Below are 22,473 nucleotides of genomic sequence, written 5' to 3' on the forward strand. Positions count from 1 at the left end.
ATTTGTAATACCCGATAGGGGTAAAATAGTCTTCTCACCATTTCTTGCATATTCATTCTTTTGAATATGTTTTTCTTTCTTTTGCATTTATTTTTTATTTTTCTTTTCCTCCTTTTTGCTTAAAGCATTGGGGGTCCCAACATAGAGTCGTTGGGACCCCCAACGGTCATAAATATGACTGTTGGGGGCTCCCAACGACTCCATGTGGGAGCCCCCAATGGTCTCTCATGTGTCCCTTTTGTGTATAAATATGAGGTTATCCCCCTTGTATTTTCTATGCCTTTCAAGGCTTCATCCAATAAATATTTCATTATTTTTATGCTTGTATAGACTTTTTAGGCCTTTATTTGTCCCTTTGTGGACTTCTTGTTTGAATGCCATAGTGCTTGTCCATTATTGGACTTTGTGAATGCTTGTGCATTCTTGCGTTACACTTCTGCCTATTTCCTTACATGGTATCAGAGCTTGGTCTCTAGAAGAATAGCTCGTGTGTTGCTTCATCACGGTGTTCACCTCAAAAAGCGTGCCACACAAAGTGTGGATTCAAAGAAAGAATTTACCCGGTATGTATCACATACTTTTTAAAAGGTGTCTCTTGTATTATTTATCTTATGCATTATGAATGAGAAAACACTTATTTTCTTGATTATTATTATATATATATAATTATATATATGGATACTTTTGCTATTTTCTTTGGATTCTCTACTTTAAATATTTATGGTATGCATTTGAAAATATATTTAAAATATAGTAGCCGCTTGCTAAATATGTTAAAAATGAATAGTTCTTTAAAGAAATTATTAAATCTTATGCGTAAGCATATCTCCATAAAATATTTGTTTTAATTATGCATATTGTCATAGAAATTATATTTTACAAGAATATATGGTTTTGCTTTAAATCTTAAAGATTATGCTTTTCATATTGCTAATTCCCTTGTTATATGCATTTGGTTTTATCAATATAATTATTGGTAATAATTATGAATTTTATGATTTTCTTAAAATTTCAAGAAATTTGTATAAAGTACACCTTGTGTCATCATGTTTAATATCATGGATATCTTTGCATACTCATATGATTTCACCGATTCTCTCGTTTTTCCTTCAATAATATTCTTCTTTTGCTTTTTTAACATTTAAACCTTAGTAGGTTTTTGTGTATCGTACACATTATGTGCTTGTAATTCTTGGCTTTTTGTTAAGCTCTTCAAAGAATTATCTTGTTATTTGTATTTCTGCATTGTTCATTACATGAATCCTCTTGTGTTATTCCTTGTAATTTGTATTTTTGCATATCTCATTACAATGGTTAACTTTAAGATGTTCTCATTATGCAAAACTAATTCTTTGAAAAACATTCTCGATTGATTATGCTTGAGAATGATCTTTAATATTTGTGATTTGACTTTTATATAGAAAGTAAATCTTGTATTAAATGCTTTGAATGCATTTTTGTTTAACTCGTTTTTCTCTAAAAAATGTGTCATAGTCACAAAATTATATTGCATAATGAATTATGTTTTGTATAATTTCATAGGCTTCTATATAACCTATGTGGCTATGAGTTATTAGATCATCTTATTGCTTCAAGTATTCATGATTGATAGTAATTATGTCTATTTTTGAGAGTGTAAAAGGTTCTTCTAAAAACTTTATATGTATTATTTCCTTAATATATTACATGTTTCGTTTGTCTCATAGCAGACTTTTGATTTAAAAGGATTCTTTTTAAGATAATATGTTCTTGTCTTCTCTTTAAAATTATTAGATCTTTTATATATAACGTGCTCTAGTGCATCTATTCCTTGATCAGAATTGACTATGTTAAGCATGATTCATGTTTATTCAAAAGGTTGTCATGAGACATATTGTTATGCATATAATTGCATCTTTTTCTAAGATTGGTCATCTACCATTATTGGTTTTTTCAATTTGAAATTATCTTTTAATATCGGTTCCTTTATGAACTCACCTATTTGAAAAATGATTTCTGTGAGTGTTCATTGCCTTTTTATGGCATTTGTGTTGTCCATCACAGACTTTTATATGATGCATCAATCTTTTTGGCCTTATTATTGTTGAATCAGAGATGTTTGTTGGGGTGAGTTGTGTGCACCTTATTTTATGTCATTTTAAATTGTCAACTTGTAGTTTGACTCCAACTGATAGTTATGGGATCTCTGAGTGTGAGTGTGTTGTATCACTCCTTTGTTCTTTGGACATCAACTTTATTATGGATGCTTTTAATTATGTGTATCTGTGATGACTATCTATTCCTTGAAACCATGGTGTTTTGAAATATGGTCTAAATTGATATTTTGCATTAGTATTTTCATTACCAGCCTTCTTAACTCGGGTGTCTTCTTTTTACGCCTCTTATCTAAGTGTCACTATATGTAGACAAGAGATGTTGATTCACATCTTCGTGTGTGGTTTTTAGCCCATGATAGGCTTTCTACTCTTGCTCTAGTAGCTGATACACTTAATTTTAGGTGTCACTATACGTAGACAAGAGACATTTGTTCACACTTTCGTGTGTGATTTTTAGCCCTTTGTTGGTTTGTGCTCTTGTTCTAGTCACTGATACACTCGTTTCAAGTGTCATTATATATAGACAAGAGGTGTTTTTACACACCTTCGTGTGTATTTTTGGCCCTTTAGTGGCATGCTAAGTAACAGGGACTCGACAAAGCAGGTGCCGCACCCGCGTCGATGCGACGCAGGTGCAGCACCGGGTGCGGTCAACGCACTTAGGGTCGTTTTCGTCCACATTTCGAACGTTAAAAAAAAACCGATGAAAAGGAGTGATTAGGGCAAATTTTTTTGCCCAAATCACTCCTCTCCTCTCCTCTCCCGCGTAGCCCTCTCCTCCCGATGCCCCGACGCCACCTCCGAAGCTCCTCCTCTCCCTCGTCGCATGTACTTCCCTCTCGCTCTCTGCTTGTGTCGGCAGGGGAGGAGTCGAGCCCCCCCCTCCTGCGCCCTCTCTTTCTCTTGTTGGGTCGGCAGGGGAGGGACCGAGCCCCCCCTGCTCCCTTTGTTTTCGGCAGGGTAGGGGCTGAGCCCCCCCTTACTCTCTTGTTGGGTCGGCAGGGGAGGGGCTGAGTCCCCCCTGCTCCCTCTGTTTTCGGCAAGGTTGTTGGATCAACAGGGGAGGGGCCGAGCCCCCCCTCTCGCTCTCTTGATGGGTCTGCAGGGGAGGGGCTGAGCCCCTCCCTATTTTCGGCAGGGAAGGGGCCGAGCCCCCCACCCTGCTCCTTTTGATTTCAGGGGAGGGGCCGAGCCCCCCCAACCTCTCGCTCTCTTGTTGGGTCGGCAGGGGAGGGCCTGAGCCCCCCCCCCCCCCGCTCCCTCTATTTTCGACAGGGGAGGGGGTCGAGCCCCCGTCCCTACTCTCTGTTTTTGGCAGGGGAGGGGCAGATCCCCCCTCCTTGGTGATTTTATATCAAGATAATGTCAGTCTGTATAATTGATTTAAAATTTTGAATATATTTTTTTTGTGTTTTCAGGATAAAAATGACGGATAAAGGGAAAGGACTTGCATCATCCTCATCCCAACATGTGAGTTATGCTGCTAGTTTTGCTGATAGTTGCAGTGGGATTGATGATGTGGGGCCACTATGGGTACATGTAGATAAACTTGCAAAAGCTGGAGAATGAGGTGGTGGAAACAAGAGATTTCGATGCAAGCTCTGCGAAAGAGATTTTGTTGGGTCTTACACAAGAGTGAAGGCTCATTTGTTGAAGAAACCAGGACATGGCATTTCAGCTTGCAGAAAAGTTGATGAGGCAATGCAAAGACAATACAAGAAGAATATGATAAGAGAAAGGCAATGGTCGATTCTTGTGCAATTAGTGTGCCATTTGCAAGCCACCAAGAAGATACTGAAAAAAAAGAAAAGTCAATGTAGGAGGTAGAAGGACGATACAAACATCATTCAATACATATGGAAGAGAAGAATTGAATAGAAAAGTTGAGAGGTATTTTTATTCTGGTTCACTCCTATTTAATGCGGCTAGAAATCCTTATTGGAAGGATTTAATAACATCCTTGGCAAATTGTAATTTGAGTGGTTACGTGCCTCTAAGTTCAGAAAAAATACGAACCACACTTCTTGCAGAAGAGAGGGCAAATGTAGAGAGGTTGCTAGAGATTAAAAAATATTCATGGGAGCAAAATGGAGTTTCTATTGTGTCTGATGGATGGACAGATATTCAAAGACGTCCATTAATCAATTTTATTGCTTGTTCGCTTAGTGACCCAATATTCTTGAAAGCAGTTGATGCATATGGGGAATATAAAAATGCAGAGTATTTGAAGGGATTGTTTATAGAAGTGATAAAAGAAGTGGGTGATCAGAAAGTGGTACAAATCATTACAGACAACGCTCCAGTTTGTAAAAGTGCAACGTTGAGTTTGGAGAGCGAGTACCCTCATATTTTTTGGACTCCATGTGAAGCACACAGCTTAAATCTAGCCTTAAAGAGCATCTGCAACCCCAAAGAAGAAGAAAATTCATAAGCATATGCTTTATGTTCATGAATTGAAGATTTAGAAAGAAATGTCAAAAGCATTAGAAATTTTGTTGTTAACCACCATCGTGCTAATGCTATATTTAATAGGCATTCTGACTTGAAATTGTTGAAGGTCGCTGAAACATGTTTTGCGTCCATCATTGTGATGGTGAAGATGATTAAAAGAGTGAAGAATGCTTTGATTAACATGGTGACTGATAAAAATTGGACATTCTATCGTGTTGATGATAATATCAAGGCTCAAGAAATTAAAAAATTCATTCTTGATGATGAGTTTTGAGACAGAGTGATATACTTCCTTCAATTTACGCAACCTATTTGGGAAATGTTAAGAGAAGTTGATAAGGATGAGCCCATGCTTCACAGAGTTTATGAAATGTGGGATAATATGATTGAAAAAATACAAGCTATAGTTTTCAAGCATGAAGAAAAAAATCCTGCATTGGATGATTCAGATTTTTTTAATCATATTCATTCAATTTTAGTCAGAAGATGAGATAAGAGCAACACTCCTTTGCATTGCATGACACATTCTCTTAATCCACTGGTGATATTGGTCGTGTCCCTCCAAATTTAGACCCAGAGCTATCAAGACATAGAAATATGTGTATGACAAGACTTTTTCCAGAAGCATATCTTCTACATCAAATCACAAGAGTTTGAAAAATTTTCATCTTCGAGATTATATGGACCGACATTATTCGCGAGAGAAAAAGATAATATAGATCCTATCACATGGTGGTCAACATTTGGATCCGAAACACCTCTTCTCCAACGTCTTGCATTAAGATTGCTATCGCAACCTGCTAGTTCATCTTGTTGTAAAAAAAAATTGTAGCACATATTCTTAAATCCACAACATGAAGAGAAACAAACTCACCAGCAAGCTTACGGAGGATTTAGTATATGTTCATTCAAATCTTCGATTACTTTCGCGAAGCAATGATGAATACAGATACTAATTTGCTCTCTTAGTTATTTGATTATTTTTTAGTTTTCATTTAAATATACTTGTATTGTATTTAACATTTTCAAATTGGGTTTGTAATGCAGACAAGGAACATCCAAATTTTGGGATGTAAACCCAGAAGAGTGTGACTTCGAGGGAGAGCATGATTTCAACATAACAAACATGGATTTAGCTGAGCCCAATATTCCTTCTAATGATGCATTTGATGATGAAGAAGAAAATTATTAACATCCATTACTTCATCAGGATATACTTTGGTATGTAATTTAGTTCTTTTATGCTTTACTTATTTGATTGATATTTAGGTTGATTTATGTAATTGCTTTACTTATTTGATTGATAATTTGATATTTAGGTTGATATACTGCATGCATGATGAATGATATTATGACAATGTTAACTGTTAAATGTTAAACTGTTAAAACTTCAAAATTATATATATATATATATATATATATATATATATATATATATATATATATATATATATATATAATTTTTTTTATATTTTTGCCCCTGCCGCACCCCCGCACCTGGGTTTTTTGAAAGTGCCGCATCCCCGCACCTGCACCCGCACCCGCACCCACATCCGCACCCGCACCCATGTGACATAGGTGGCATGTTGTTTGCTGATGATATTGTTTTGATTGATGAGTCTAGAGCTGGGGTTAATGCTAAGTTAGAATTATGGAGACAGACATTGGAAGCAAGAGGTTTTAAGTTGAGTAAGAGTAAGACAAAATATATGGAATGTCGGTTTAGTAAGCAACGAAGTAGTGATGGGAGTGTAATAAAGCTTGGTGAGCAAAAAATATCGGTGGATGACTGTTTCAAATATTTGGGATCTATCATTCAAAAGTATGGAGAAATTGATGGAGATGTAAATCATAGGATAAAGGTTGGGTGGATGAAATGGAAAAGTGCAACTGGAGTATTGTGCGATTCAGAATGCCATTGCGGTTGAAGAGAAAGTTTTATAGGACGACAATTAGGCCCGCTTTACTATATGGTACAGAATGTTGGGCTGCCAAAAGACATCATATTAAAAAAATGAGTGTAGCTAAGATGCGTATGCTTGGATGGATGTGTGGAAATACGATAAAAGATAAGATTCAAAACGAGGAGATACGTAAGAAGGTAGGCGTTGCATCCATTGAAAATAGGATAAGAGAGAATCATTTACGGTGGTTTGGGCATATTCGGCGAAGGCCTAATGATGCTCCAGTTAGAAGGATGGAGAAATGAGAAAATATATTAGTTAAAAGAGGTCGGAGTAGGCCTAAGAAGACTTGGATGGAGATGATAGGAAAGGATATGAATGCTTTGAACCTCACCGAGGACATGGCATTGGATATAAATGATTGGAGGAGAAGGATTCATGTGAAAGACCCAGAATGATTTTCTTTTTTGGTTCATATCGCCGACCCCAATTGTTTTGGGATGAAGGCGTAGTAGTAGTTGTTGTTGTTGTTGTTGTTGTTGTTGTAGTGGCATGTTGTTTATGCTCTTGGTCTAGTCGCTGATACACTTGATATTTGAAGTTTAGAGGACTAGGAGGTGATTGCTTGTGATGGTTAAACCGATGCTCTAATATACTCATTCAAATGTATGATAATTTTTTCAAAATTGTCTAACTCATCTTCTCTTCTATGAGAAATGATTGATCGAAATAATTTCATGCATCTTGCATTGCATTATTAAAGTTTGCAAAATATTACTCCTTGATATTCGTGAGAATATAATTTTTTAAAAATTGGTGTTGATTTACAAATTTCATTTCTCATTCCTTATATAAGTTTTTTAAATCTCTCTTTGCAAAAGACCATTTCTTGATATTTATGGGATTTTTTAAATGTCATCTTCCGCAAATTGGTTTTGACTTGCTTATATCATTCCCTTTGTCATGTGGGATCTTTTAATTCTTTACTGAATCTCTTAAAATCTTTACTACTTGTTCCTTCCATGTATGAAAAAATATTTATCAATAAAAATTCATGCACTTTATTGATAACATATATATATATATATATATATATATATATATATATATATGTATATTTGGTCCTCTATACTTAAAATCACTCTAGGATGGGTGAGTGAATTATGCTTTTAATTTATTATTGTGTCCACATTGTGGTATGCATAAATTTAATTAACTTATCTTTGATAAAAGTTCTTATCTTTTCATTTGTTGTTTCATGTGCATGATTCACATAATTGCATGCGTAAAGTTCATTAGCTCTTTCTAAAGTTTTTGAGTTCTCTAAATAAAGATTCTATATTATTTGTGCATTTGTGATCTATTGAATGTGTTGTGCTCTTGTGCACACTTGTTCCAAGTGTTCTTCTTGTGCCTTTGTGCACACTTCACACATTGAGAACTTAGTGTTCTTGTGCATATGGTCTCTTTGAAGACTCCCTTATATTTGTACTCCTTTGTGAGTATTTCATTGTGCCTTCGTGCACTTAGCCTCTTTGTGATTCTTGTGAGTTAACCAAGTCAACTTTGGACTTGATTTTATTGGAGATATTTTCACATTAAAGTCATTTTTCGAACTTGATGTTCTTTTAGTCTTGAAGACATTTTCACATGGTGCATATTCAATGCTTCTTGAGCATGTTTGTCATAAATAAAGATTTACTTATTTTTATTGTTCTCTTCCACTTATACCCTTTTATGGGTTTTGCTTGAAGTGTTTTTAATAGACACTCTTGAAGAGATTCATATGCTTTTTGAAGACCACCATGTCATTTGAGATAATTTTTATGCATATTTGATTATCTCTTCTTAATGAATCATGTCTTTTAAGTAATCAAATCTTCCTATGATCAATGTTAAGGTTTCTTGAAAAATAAATTGATTATGATTTAATTTTATCTTTGAGGGATGCTCCTCTTGTCTTCCTTAATATTTAATGATTCAAAAAGTTGTTACTATTTTGTTCAAACAATTTTATTCTTACTTTACAATATATTGTTTTTGCAACTCTTGGGCTAGAATATTGTTTTGTGTGTTCTTGGAGTCTTCTTTTGGTTTGTTCTTTCTTTTCAGGATCTTTAAGAAGTGGCACCGTCGATACATCATGGAGATAACCAATGAAGGTACTTGGGGATGATCACCAATAAAGGTGTTTTAAAGACTTATATTTGCAAGAATTTTCTGAGATGCCATAAAGATGAAGATTTCTCTTAAAGACTCTTGAAGACTTGGACTTCTTCCCAAGATTCTTTTTGTATTTTTCAAACTTTCGGGATAACCTTCCCCATCAAGTTTGAGGGGGGTGTTAAAAAAATAATATATATAAATTATGTAATTCATTTGTAATACCCGATAAGGGTAAAATAGTCTTTTCACCATTTCTTGCATATTCATTCTTTTGAATATGTTTTTCTTTCTTTTGTATTTTTTTTTCTTTTCCTCCTTTTTTCTTAAAGCATTGGGGGTCCCAACATAGAGTCGTTGGGGGCTTTCAACGACTCCATGTGGGAGCCCCCAATGGTCTCTCATGTGTCCCTTTTGTATATAAATATGGGGTTATCCCCTTGTTTTTTCCATGCCTTTCAAGGCTAATATTTCATTATTTTTATGCTTGTATAGCCTTTTTAGGCTTTTATATTGTCCCTTTGTGGACTTCTTGTTTGAATGCTATAGTATGACTTTGTGAATGCTTATACTTCCGCCTATTTTCTTGCAACAACTATGCCTGAGTTAGTATGATTGAAACTGTTGAAGGATGGATGAGAAATACCGAACCTTGGGTAGAGAAAGAGAGAGAGAGAGAGAGAGAGAGAGAGAGAGAGAGAGACGACTGCACAAAAAAGTTAACTTCGTTACTTTTAGGGCAGCTACTCTCTATGTTAAATAGAGAGAAGCCAAAAACACGAAATTACATCTCAGCCCTTAATTAAATAAAATTTCAAATACCCCCCTAATTTAATAAAGCTTAAACTTAAAACCACCTATTCTCAACACTCCCCCTCAAGCTGGAGCATAGATATCGATCATGCTCAGCTTGTCACAACAATGGAGGAAACTAGGCCTCGCAAGGGCCTTGGTAAAGACATCAGCAACTTGATCTTCGAAAGATACATGATCTGTGCAAATATAACCAGCCTGAATCAAATCACGTACATAGTGACAATCAACTTCAATATGTTTAGTCCTTTCATGAAACACTGGGTTGTTGGCAATATATGTAGCAGCCCTATTGTCACATATCATTAACATAGGTAGGGATACTTTTTCTTGAAGCTCGGTCAAGATTGATTTTACCCACATAATCTCAGCTGCAGTCTGGGCCATTGCTCGGTATTCAGATTCAGCACTAGATCTGGTTACAACAGTTTGTTTCTTACTCCTTCAGGTAACAAGATTTCCTCCCACAAACACAGAATCCAGATGTCGACTTCCTATCTTCAACCGATCCTGCATAATCGACGTCAGTGTAAGCAACAACGTCCAAAGATGGATTTCGTTTAAACAACAGACCTTTACCAGGAGATGCCTTTAAGTACCGAAGAACCATCATAGCTGCATCCCAGTGAACTTTTGTAGGTTTGTCCATGAACTGACTAATTTTACTCACAGCTAATGAAATGTCAGGTCTAGTAACAATTGTTAAAACATATGTAATAATACATCTATATATATATAAATATAGATGTATATTCACCATAATACCCGATAGGGGTATTATGGTCATTTCACAAGTGCCCAATAGGGGTACTTGTTTTATTTTTTTTATTTTGCTGTTTTTTATTTTTTATTTTTTTATTTTTTAAAATGTATTTTGGATACCGAAAAGGGGCCCCACAATGGAGTCGTTGGGGCCCCCAACGGTCACAATTGTGACCGTTGGGGGCTCCCAACGACTCTATTGGGAGCCCCTTTGGTCTCCTTTTCTTATAAATAGGGGGAACCCCCCTTGTATGTTGTATTGCTCTTGAGAGCTCCTCTTCAATAATAGTGATATTATTTTTCATGTGTGTAGCCTTTTTATAAGGCCTTTCGTATATCCCTTAGTGGATTTCCTCTCTTATGCTTGTTGCATTTGTCCGTGTGGAACATAGTGAATGCTTTAGCATTCTTGGATTCTTCCGCATATTTCATTACATGGTATCAGAGCCATACGATCTTCTAAGGTAAAATCGTGTATCTCTCTACTTCCTTTTTTTTCCTTTTCTCTCTCACCTCCATTTTGTAGCAATGGAAGTCAAGATCGATCTATCATTCAAGCTCAACGGGAAAAATTACATGATGTGGGCATCCGCAATGGAGAATAATCTCAAAGGGAAGAAGCTTTGGGGTTATGTAATGGAGACCATTCCGGAACCCCAACTTAAGCTCACAAAGATGGAAGAAGATCAAGAGAAAGCACTTGAAGGCGATGCTCGTCTCAAGGCTATTGAAGATTAGCATCATCAAATGGAAGATTAGGAGAGTAACCATGCAAAAATCCTAGCATGGTTTATGAATAATGTTGAACTTAAGGTATGTGCAAATATTGCAAAATTCCGCCGGGCAAATGAAGCTTGGTTTTTTATGAAGGGTATGTTTACCCAAAAGGATCTTGCAAGAGCTTATTTTTTGCAAGAAAAAGTGAGAACCACAAAACAAGGTGACATGAGCATACAAGACTATTATAGTGCTCTAAATCCTTTGTGGGATGAATTGGCTCTTTTAGAGCCTAAATGGGTGTCTATGAAGGATGTGGTACTAAGACAAAAACAAATGAAACAAGATAGATTGTTTCAATTTTTATTTGGGCTTCGTCCCGAATTTGAACAAGTTAGATCCTCACTTCTCCATAGATCCACATTTCCTCCCTTAGAAGAGGCTATTGCCGAAATTACTCAAGAAGAGACTAGGCATAATATGGGTAAAAGCATTGATGAAGTTCTTGCCGTATCTAAACCCGACAATCATGTCAAAACATACAAACCACCTCATTTCGGTAAGCAAGGGAGTGGTGGAAGAAAAATGATTATATGTCATCATTGTTATGAGCCGGGGCATATTAAACCCGTTTGCCCAAAGCTAAATGGAGCATTCAAGCCAAAGGTGGCTTCCGTTGAAGAATCATCCACCAAAGAAGATGACGGCAAGAACGGGGATCTCAAAGATACTCTTGGACAAATTTCCTTGGCTCTCCAACAAATTCTAAAGGCTACTTCTTCTACCTCCGGTGCCGCAATTGCCTCATCATCACCTCCCGATACGTACTCTTGGATTTTAGATTCCGGAGCTTCTTTTCACATGACCCCTCATGAAAATGCATTAACCAATGTGCACACCAATTCAAAAATGTCTTGTGTCTCTACGGCCGATGGAACTTTTCTCAAAATAAATGGTGTTGGAACTCTTGATTCTAAAAATGTTCAAAATTTCCTTGTTCCAAAAGTTAGAATAGTTCCAAAATTAAATCTTAACCTCTTTTCCGTTTCTCAAATAGCCGACCATGGATGTGAAATATCTTTCTCATCCCAAGGGTGCTTTGTGCAGGATCTCCGGTCCGGGAAGCGGATTGGGCAAGGCCATAGGAAGGGAGACCTTTATTTTATGGATAATTTAATGCTTCCAAATACCTCATTTTGTACTTATGTCCAAGACAAAAATATTGAAACTTGGCATAAAAGGCTTGGACATCCAAGTTACTCTAAAATGTATCTTTTTCCTTTTGGACACAAGTTTTGTAAAGAAAAAGATATCAATTGCAAAGATTGCATTTTTGGCAAAATGAAGTCTACTCCTTTTCCTATTAGATCCTTTGTGACAACAAGACCTTTTGAATTGGTGCATTCCGATGTTTGGGGGCCATCTCCGGTTCTATCTAAAGGTGGTTATTCGTATTATGTTACTTTTATTGATGATTATACTAGATATGTATGGATTTATTTTCTTAACTTTAAATCGGAAGTTTTTAACTTCTTTAAAGAATTCCATGCAAAAGTTCAAAATCAATTTCAAAGTCAAATATCCATTCTTAGATCCGATTCGGGTGGAGAGTACTTATCAAATGATTTTCAATCATATCTAAAACAACATGACATTTGTCATCAAAAATCTTGCCCAAGAACTCCTCAACAAAACGGTCTAGCGGAAAGAAAACATAGGCATATTTTGGAAACCACTAGATCCTTACTCATTTCTAAAAATATTCCTAAAATTTTTTGGGCCGAAGCCGTGTTAACCTCCACCTATTTAATCAATAGGATGCCATCTTCAAAATTGAACAATATCTCTCCTTATGAAAAACTTTTTAATATGACACCCGACTACAATCGTCTTCGAATTTTTGGGTGTAAATGCTTTGTTCTTTTACATAAAAGAGATAAATTGTCACCTAAAGCAATAGAATGTGTATTTTTAGGATATGGTGAAAATAAAAAAGGCTATAGATGCTTTGATCATAAAAACAATAAGTTATTTGTCTCCAAAGATGTAACCTTTTTAGAAGATGAAAATGGATTTGACATATTGGAAAAATCAAATGAAATTGATTATATGTTTATCAATGATCTTTTAGAAGATTCAAATGATGACTCTTTGAGTCATCCAGAAGTTTTAGAAAATACTCATGATTCTCATGATAATGATGTATCACCAACTAATGGTGACAATCTCCAAGTATACACTCGGCGTGAGGAAGCCCAACCTATTAGTGCTTTAGAAAAATTCTTGTGGCTTAATGAACCCCTAGAAGAGACCTCCATTAGGCGTTCTTCTAGAGAATCAATTCCACCTAATAGGTTTGTCTCATATGAAACTCTCTCACCTAAATATAGAGCTTGTCTAATAGCCTTGCATTTTTACTATGAACCTTCCCATTATAATCAAGCAAAAAGTATACATCATTGGGTTGAAGCAATGAAAGTTGAACTAGATGCTTTAAATAAAGCTAAAACTTGGGAAATAGTTCACCTTCCTCCAAATAAGAAAGCTATAGGATGTCGATGGGTCTACAAAGTCAAAACAAAAAGTGATGGTTCCCTAGAGCGTTATAAAGCTAGATTAGTTGCTAAGGGATACTCACAAGAGTATGGCATCGATTATGAGGAGACTTTTGCTCCCGTGGCTCGCATGACAAGCGTTAGAACTTTAATTGCGGTAGCATCATCTAAGAAATGGCCTATATTCCAATTAGATGTTAAAAATGCCTTTCTTAATGGTCAGTTGAATGAAGAAGTATATATGGACCCTCCGCTGGGAATCAGTGTTAACCAAGGTCAAACCCTTCGGTTATTAAAAGCTTTATATGGTCTTAAATAAGCCCCTAAGGCTTGGTAAGATAGATTTAGTGCTATCATGTTACAATTGGGATTTCGCTCATGTTATACTGACACTGCTCTTTTTGTTAAACGTGTAGGTAATAGTATCATCATCCTTCTGCTTTATGTTGATGATATGATCATCACTGGCAATGATGAAAGTGGTATTCTTAAAGTTAAAAATATGTTAAAACATAATTTTGATATGTCTGATCTGGGTTTTCTCAGGTACTTTCTTGGTATAGAAGTTGTATACTCTCCTCGAGGGTATATATTGTCACAGATGAAGCTTGCTGCAGACATATGTTCCAAATCTGGGATTTCAGATGATAAAAAGGTGGAGACTCCCGAGGTTATCAATGCTAAACTACGACTGGAGGATGGAGTTCTGCTGGATGATCCTACGCCCTACAGGCAACTCATAGGCTCCCTCACCTATCTGACTATCACCAGGCCGGATATTGCTCATGCTGTGCACTCTGCAAGCCAATTTCAGCATGCTCCTACATCTGTGCATATGAGTGCTGTGCTCCGAATCATTCGATATATTAAAAATACTTTGACTAAAGGGCTATTCCTATCCTCAATCTCTTCCTTAGATTTACTAGCTTATACTGATGCTGACTGTGGAGGAAACCCAAATGATCGAATCTCAACTACTGCCTTTTGTGTTTTCCTAGGAGATTCACTAATTGCTTGGAGGTGCAAGAAACAGCAGAAAGTCTCATTGTCTTCTACTGAAGCAGAATACAGGGCTATGACAACTACTACAATGGAGCTGGTGTGGCTTCGAAGTCTTCTTCAAGATATGGGAGTCGAAATTATCGGGGCTTCGAAGCTTTGTTGCGACAACAAAAGTGCCATTTACATTGCCAGCAACCACACTTTCCATGAGAGGACTAAACATATTGAAATGGACTGTCATTATGTACGTGATGAATATCTTCGTGGGACAGTTACACTGCCATATGTCACTTCAGAATATCAACTTGCAGATTTCTTTACCAAAGCCCTGCCTGCTCCTCGCTTCTTGTTCCTCCTTGGCAAACTTTCGGTCATTCCCTCGTAAAGTTTGAGGGGGGGTGTTAAAACATATGTAATAATACATCTATATATATATATATAAATATAGATGTATATTCACCATAATACCCGATAGGGGTATTATGGTTATTTCACAAGTACCCAATAGGGGTACTTGTTTTATTTCTTTTATTTTGCTGTTTTTTATTTTTTATTTTTTTATTTTTTAAAATGTATTTTGGATACCGAAAAGGGGCCCCACAATGGAGTCGTTGGGGCCCCCAACGGTCACAATTGTGACCGTTGGGGGCTCCCAACGGTCACAATTGTGACCGTTGGGGGCTCCCAACGACTCTATTGGGAGCCCCTTTGGTCTCCTTTTCTTATAAATAGGGGGAACCCCCCTTGTATGTTGTATTGCTCTTGAGAGCTCCTCTTCAATAATAGTGATATTATTTTTCATGTGTGTAGCCTTTTTATAAGGCCTTTCGTATATCCCTTAGTGGATTTCCTCTCTTATGCTTGTTGCATTTGTCCGTGTGGAACATAGTGAATGCTTTAGCATTCTTGGATTCTTCCGCATATTTCATTACAACAATCACATATAACAACTTACCCACCAAGGATCTAAAGCTGGCACTATCCACATACTCAGACTTCTCATCGAACATGTGAGTTTTGGGATCCATTGGAATATTAGCTGGCTTGGCTCCTAGCATTCCAGTCTCTTTTAATAAGTCCAACACATACTTTTTTTGAGACAACACTAAGCCCTCTTTGTTTCTTGCAACTTCGATACCCAGAAAATATCGAAGGTGACCAAGATCTTTAGTAACAAAGTGTTTCTGAAGATGATCTTTTGTGACAGAAATATCTTGGGCACTGCTCCCTGTTAATATGATCTCATCGACATATACCACCATAACAACAATTCCAGCACTGGTTTTCTTGATGAACAAGGAGTGATCTGAAGCTGACCTGACAAAGCCAAAACTCGACATTACCTCAAATAATTTGTGAAACCATGCCCTTGGACTCTGCTTCAGGCCATAAATAGCCTTCTTCAACTTGCACACCTTCTTACACTCCCCCTGAACCTCGAAGCCTGGGGGTTGTTGCATATAGACAGTTTCATGCAAATCCCCATACAAAAAGGCATTCTTGACATCCAACTGAAACAAGGGCCATCCATGGTGCACAACAACAGAAAGAACAAGACGAATAGTACCAAGACGAGCAACTGGGGAGAAAGTTTCAAAAAAGTCAACACCATAAGTCTGAGTATACCCTTTTGCAACCAACCGGGCTTTGTACCGTTCAATTGACCTATCCGAGTTATATTTAATGGTATATACCCATTTGCAGCCAACAATATCTGCATCAGTTGGAGGATCAACCAAATCCCAAGTGCCTCTAGAACATAGGGCATCCATCTCATCCTGCATAGCCTGCATCCATTTGGGGTCGAATAGAGCCTGACTGTGATGAAGCGGAACAGAGGAGGCAGACAAAGCCGAGATAAAATTCTTCATAGAAGCCCCAAGATTAACTTCAGAAACAAACTGAGAAATTAGATGAAGAGTGCATTGTCGTTTCCCTTTTCGCAGAGCAATAGGAAGATCCTCATCAATAGCAGAAACTTCAGTATGCTCAGATATACTTGCCTCAGGAGACGGAGATACTGGTGGCATGGAGGTAGGTGGTAACCTATGAGTATACACTATAAGAGGGTTTCTGTATCGAGACTCCCCATAGGATGAAGCCACAGCCTTTGGAGTGAACGATTCTAAAGGAAACGAGGGAATTGGCAGAGGAAAAACATCACCCTGACTCTTTTGTAACCTTGGAGTAGTACTCGAAAAATAAGGAATAGACTCAAAGAAGGTAACATCCGCACTGACATACTCTTTATGGGATATAGGATCATAGCAACGATATCCTTTTTGGTTTTTAGGATACCCAAGGAAAACACATTTAATAGACTGCGCAGCAAGTTTATCTCGATCAGGACCCAACTTATGCACAAAACACACATCCAAAAACTTTAGGGGGGATAGGAAAGAGAGGAGCCTCTGGATGGAGAATTTGAATTGGGATCTGGTCTTCTACAGAACTTGACGGCATGCGATTTATAAGAAACCCGACTTTCAAAACCGCATCTCCCCAGTATGTAGCAGACATATTGGATTGAATCATAAGGCACTGAGCAACATTAAGGATTTGTCTATGTTTCCTCTCAGCCACCCCATTTTGCTGGGAGGTATGGGGACATGAAAATTGAGGTTGAATCCCATTAACAGAGTAGAATTGAAGTAAGTCTTTGGATTTGAACTCAAGAGCATTATCAGTGCGAACAATTTTAACACATGTCAAATTGAGTTTTGATCTCTGCAATTAAAGATTTAAGAATGACAGGACCTTGAGACCGATCTTTTAACAAGAACACCCACGATAGTCTCGAGAAGTCATCAACAATAACTAGATAATAGCGACACTGAGACCTATTCGAAATCCTACTCGGACCCCACACATCTACATGAAGTAGATCAAACAATCCTTGACTTGATGGACTCTGACTTGAGGGAAAAGAGCTTCGACAATGTTTTCCCAACTGACATGTTTCACACTGAAAAGAAACTGAGGAAGGTATATGAGGAATGACGCGACGAAGTTTTGTCACTGGAAGGTGACCCAAACGATGATGCCACAATAGAGGACTTGAGGATGATGTAACAGCAGAATGGGCCGAAACCTCTGGTTGGTGTAGGTGATACAGACCACCTTTCTCATAGCCACCACCAATTCTTCTCCCCGTCAGCAAGTCCTGAAAGGTGCATCCTATAGGATCAAAAATCACTCTACAATTCAACTCTTTTGTCATACGACTGACGGATAATAAATTCTGTGAAAACGAAGGAGCATGAAGAACATGCGACAATTGAAGATTAGGGGTTATAGACATGTTTCCCTGCCCTACAATTGGGGAAGAGCTACCATCAGCAAGGCGTACCCCTTTTTGACTTGTCACAGGTTTTAAACTCAAAAAATTGTTTGAGTTTCCGCACAAGTGACCAGAGGCTCCAGAATCAATGATCCACCTACCACCTTGAGTCGATAGGCCATTACCTGCCGAGCACACAACCTCCGCAACAGAAGACTTCGAATTGGATGATTGTAAAGCAAGGAGCTTGTCATATTCAGCCCTGCTAAGAGTTACACAACCATTGGAGGAATCCACTGATTTAACCACTTGAGCCATAATATAAACTAATGAGCTTGATTCACAAAGTGCAGGAGCAACCACACGCGCACACCCACAATCACCTACGAGCCCGACAATATCTAGTTTTGACCTCACCAATGAAATCTGAGAAACACACCCTTCGACTGTTCAGATCCAAACTCCAAATATAATTTAAAAAAAAAACTAACCACCTCACCCAAGGATGGCTATAGGTTGCAAATCAAGATCACACTTCCACCACGACTTAGTGTGTGTAACCATCACACATCCGCCACTACGACAACTAGTAGCATTACTCAACTCAGAATCCCACGTCAAATGACAAGAATCCCACAAACTGAATATTTTTTAACACCACAGGGAATCATGCCTGCTGATTCAAAAAAAAAACAATTATATTAGCAAGCTACTTTCGTGGAGGATGTGAAATCAATCAGATCTGATTCTTTCTCCCCACACTTGTTGCTTCCACTACATGAGCACAACCGAAACTAACATGATTCCTTTTTTTTTTTAAATAAATTTCGACAGCATGGTTGATAGGAGCTGTCAATGCAGTCTCCTTGTGGTGATACATAGCAAGATCAAAACTGACAACAGTAAATCATGAAAGTTGCTGTTGAAATCATATAGGTAGATGCTGTAACTCACGACAAAAAAAAATTATTTCACGACCCTGCCGAAACCACTGTAGATGCTGAAATCACGACAGAGGAAGGAGGAAAATCATTTCTTCCAGGGACACGATACAAAATCACGGCAGCAGCACATACTATCTGTTATAACCTGCCAAACCCAAAAATCACGGCGAGGTTCAAAGGGTTACGACTGCCAGATCTGAACAGCAAGCATCCACGACCAGCAGCATACCAAAAAAAAAAATTTAAATCGCTGACAGCGAAGAAGAAACTCAGCAACAAAGAACCACGATAGCAGGTAGTAAAAAAAAAAACTTAGAAAAGGCTACCACACCCACAACAAGCATCCACGACCAGCAGCATATCCAGAATTTTTTTTTTAAAATCGCTGACCTGATTGAAGAAATATTTTCATTAGATAAAAGTTTGATCACGATTGAGACACCTTCCACGATCAACTGTGCTTTGATCAAACTCGATCATGCTCCCACGATCGGCTATCGATCACGATCCCACGATCGACTGCTTTGATACCATGTTGAAGGATGGATGAGAAATACCAAACCTTGGGTAGAGAAAGAGAGAGAGAGAGAGAGAGAGAGAGAGAGAGAGAGACGACTGCACAGAAAAGTTAACTTCGTTACTTTTAGGGCAGCTACTCTCTATGTTAAATAGAGAGAAGCCAAAAACATGAAATTACATCTAAGCCCTTAATTAAATAAAATTTCAAATACCCCCCTAATTTAATAAAGCTTAAACTTAAAACCACCTATTCTCAACAGAAACAATTATTAGAAGATTTGAAAGTCCACATTGTCGAACCCTCGAGATTATGTTGCGACAACAAGAGCGCAGTATACATTACAAGCAACCATGAAAGGACCAAACACATTGAAATGAATTATCACTACGTCCGTGAAGAATTTCTGAATAAGACCATCACATTACCTTATGTTCCAACTGAGTATCAATTGACAGATTTCTTCACTAAAGCGCTCCCGCCACCTAGATTTCACTTCCTACTTGCCAAACTCTAAGTTGTTATGCCATGAGTTTGAGGGGAAGTGTTAAGACAAGCTTCTAATATATAATTATATATATACATATATATATGTATATATATATATATATATATATATATGTCCATATTATGTAAACCGAAATACCCTTGATGGGGTATTTCGGTCATTTCAGTTTATAATAGAAGTCAGCCCATTAGGGGCTGACTGTATAACTATTATTTTTGCTGTTTTTTTATTTTTTGCTTTGGTACTTTTGAATAGGACAGCTCCAACTAGCTGTTGGAGCTGCTCCCAACAGTCACAAATGTGATCGTTGGGAGCAGCCCAACAGCTAAGTGGGCTGATCCCTATTCCTTTTGCTGTTATAAATAGAGCTTCAAGCCCTTGTAAAAGGTATTGATTTCTAAGCATATTGTGGAATACAAAAGCATTTATTTTTACCCTTGTGTGGGTGGTTGGATCAATCAATTAGTGTTCTTATTTGGTTGATTGTGTTATTGTAAGTCCATAAGAGACACTTGTTTTGCTTTTGGTCTTATTTCATTACAACATACACACGCCTCTTACATGCATCAAGCCCACATATCCTCTCCTGTATGCTTTTCATGGGTTATGGTGCTGAAACCATGACACATTAAATGCCCTTATGCCATGGGGTTCCCACAGTTTCAATTGGTATTAAAAATGTCATTGATCCACCAACAGCTTTTCATTTTATGGGAAATGACCAACTAGTTATTCATTAGGGGCAGATGACGTAGTTCTTCTCTATAGCAGAACATGCGGGTACATGATCATGAGTTAGGGTGGAAACCATTCAAGATGATATGTAAGTGGAAATGTTGATCCGTGACAATTATAGATAGAGAGAGGAAAAAAAGCAGTAAAGCTTAAGGAAGCAAAACGAGGAACTCAATGTGTAAAATGCAGAAGCAGCATTTAGCTATTACAGAAGCAGTGCTTTATGGATCATAAATGTTGTGGATACATGTGCTACATTATTTATGACAATAATCAAATCTATATCCTAGTTTGGTTATCCAAAAAGAAAAAAGAAAAGAAAAAACTACAGCTATATGCAGATAGTATAATAAGAAGCTCTATATGTATATGGTTTTAATTCAATTTGAAAAAGGTTGTATGCACAAGCTAAATAAGGAGAAACACAAAAACATCTGCATGTGCACGTGTGAATGGACTAGCATGAAGCCTACATACATGCAGCGCAAAATAAAATACTGCATATAATCCTACCGCAATTTTCCATTTGGACTCTTCTTATCTGCAGGATACAAGAAAGTGCCCCCATAAAGCAATGTGCGATGCACATCAGCTACCATACTGTACATTAATACCATATAACAACAAATAAGAGATCTTTCTTCAAATAAAGAAATAGCTTAAGAACAATTCAAATGACCAAGTTGATGTAAAATAACAAAAGAACAGCCTGTGGGGAATTCCAACAACCATGCTGTTAGAGAATCAATATAAAGAGCAACACATCAGTTCTATCAAAGCCTGAAATCCTTTTGGTTGTGTTCATCTGCATTCACCAGAAAATACAAGATACCTAATTGCAGTCAAATTTGTGGCAGTAAATATGAGACTCAACACCAAAAAAATGCACTCAGAAAAATGAGGAAGCCCACAATAGGTTAGTTTCAAGAGTTTTTGACAAATCAATGCATGTGACATTTTGATGGCATTGATCTTTTGTCTCCATTTTTTATTTTCAAGCCTACAGTAAATGCCTAAACTAGCTAGTTCCTGAACTCCTTGTTTCATTTCAAAGCTTTATTTATTCACATCTTTGATCCTCATGATTGAATCACTTAACAGAATGAATAATCTATTTTAGAGATTTTATGTTGACGGTTTTATTGATTAACACTATGATTTTGATTCTTATTATTTATAATTACTAATTTACTATAGATGATTATGTCTTGGAATGCTCTTTCAATTTTCAATCGTCGAACAGGTAGGGTTCTTTTGGATGTCCTCATATGCAAATTCTGTGTCTAATTAACAATATATGCATGTAGTCACCAGCAGTTGAAGGATCAGTTACAACAAAACCTCAGAACATAAGATTTACCTTATGCAGGAATCCATTTAAATTACATGAAATTAAGTTTTTTTTTCCATTACCATGAAATTAAATTGTCTCAATACTCTAAACCATCAAAACTGAACAGAGGTATCTCAAACTGAATTCTGGAATTTGCTGCCACATGCATAATTGGGAATCATTTTACAAGACCTTTTTATTCCTACAAGAAAATAGGAAATTTACTTCAGAAATTCTTAGGTATGTAAACTGTGAATCCTTTGTAAAAATTCAAGTGGTAATTCTTAAGACAAACTTTAGGCTCATAAAAGACTTGGACATGTTATGAAGGATTTGATCCATAAATCCATTGAGTTACGTATTGGAAGATCTGTGGAGAAGTGAGAGAAGAACGTGGTTGAACAACTCCTGGATGCAATGGTGGCTGGACTACTTATGCTTTCTAATGATTTTTTTATGAATACAACAGTGATATTATCTCCATAATGTCTTATTGGTAGCCTTGGGATGTACAAGGTCCAATATACATAACCGCAGACTTACTAAAAGCAGGTAAAGTGGTATGTTATAAGTTTCAAAATAAAACATTTTTCCATTGAGGCAAAAGCTAAAGGTTAAACTAAAAGCAATTGAAAAAAAAAAAAACTGGGCATTGAACGGCAGAAAAGCCACATGGCAATAGAACTAACAGAA

General features: G+C 37.1%; 1 protein-coding gene across 1 annotated transcript in view; it reads right to left on the reverse strand.

The window, feature by feature from the left end:
* The window catches only part of LOC149816974 (fructose-1,6-bisphosphatase, cytosolic-like), a 45,007-nt gene that overhangs the window by 9,632 nt on the left and 12,902 nt on the right, over positions 1-22,473 (reverse strand). The window contains exon 10 of the mRNA XM_089987840.1: positions 20,961-21,047. Coding sequence (XP_089843966.1) covers positions 20,961-21,047 — 87 coding nt within the window. The remainder of the gene's footprint in view (positions 1-20,960; positions 21,048-22,473) is intronic.

This window comes from Nuphar pumila, chromosome 14, assembly GCF_984573655.1.
Source record: "Nuphar pumila chromosome 14, dmNupPumi1.hap1.1, whole genome shotgun sequence".
Taxonomy (NCBI): Eukaryota; Viridiplantae; Streptophyta; class Magnoliopsida; order Nymphaeales; family Nymphaeaceae; genus Nuphar; species Nuphar pumila.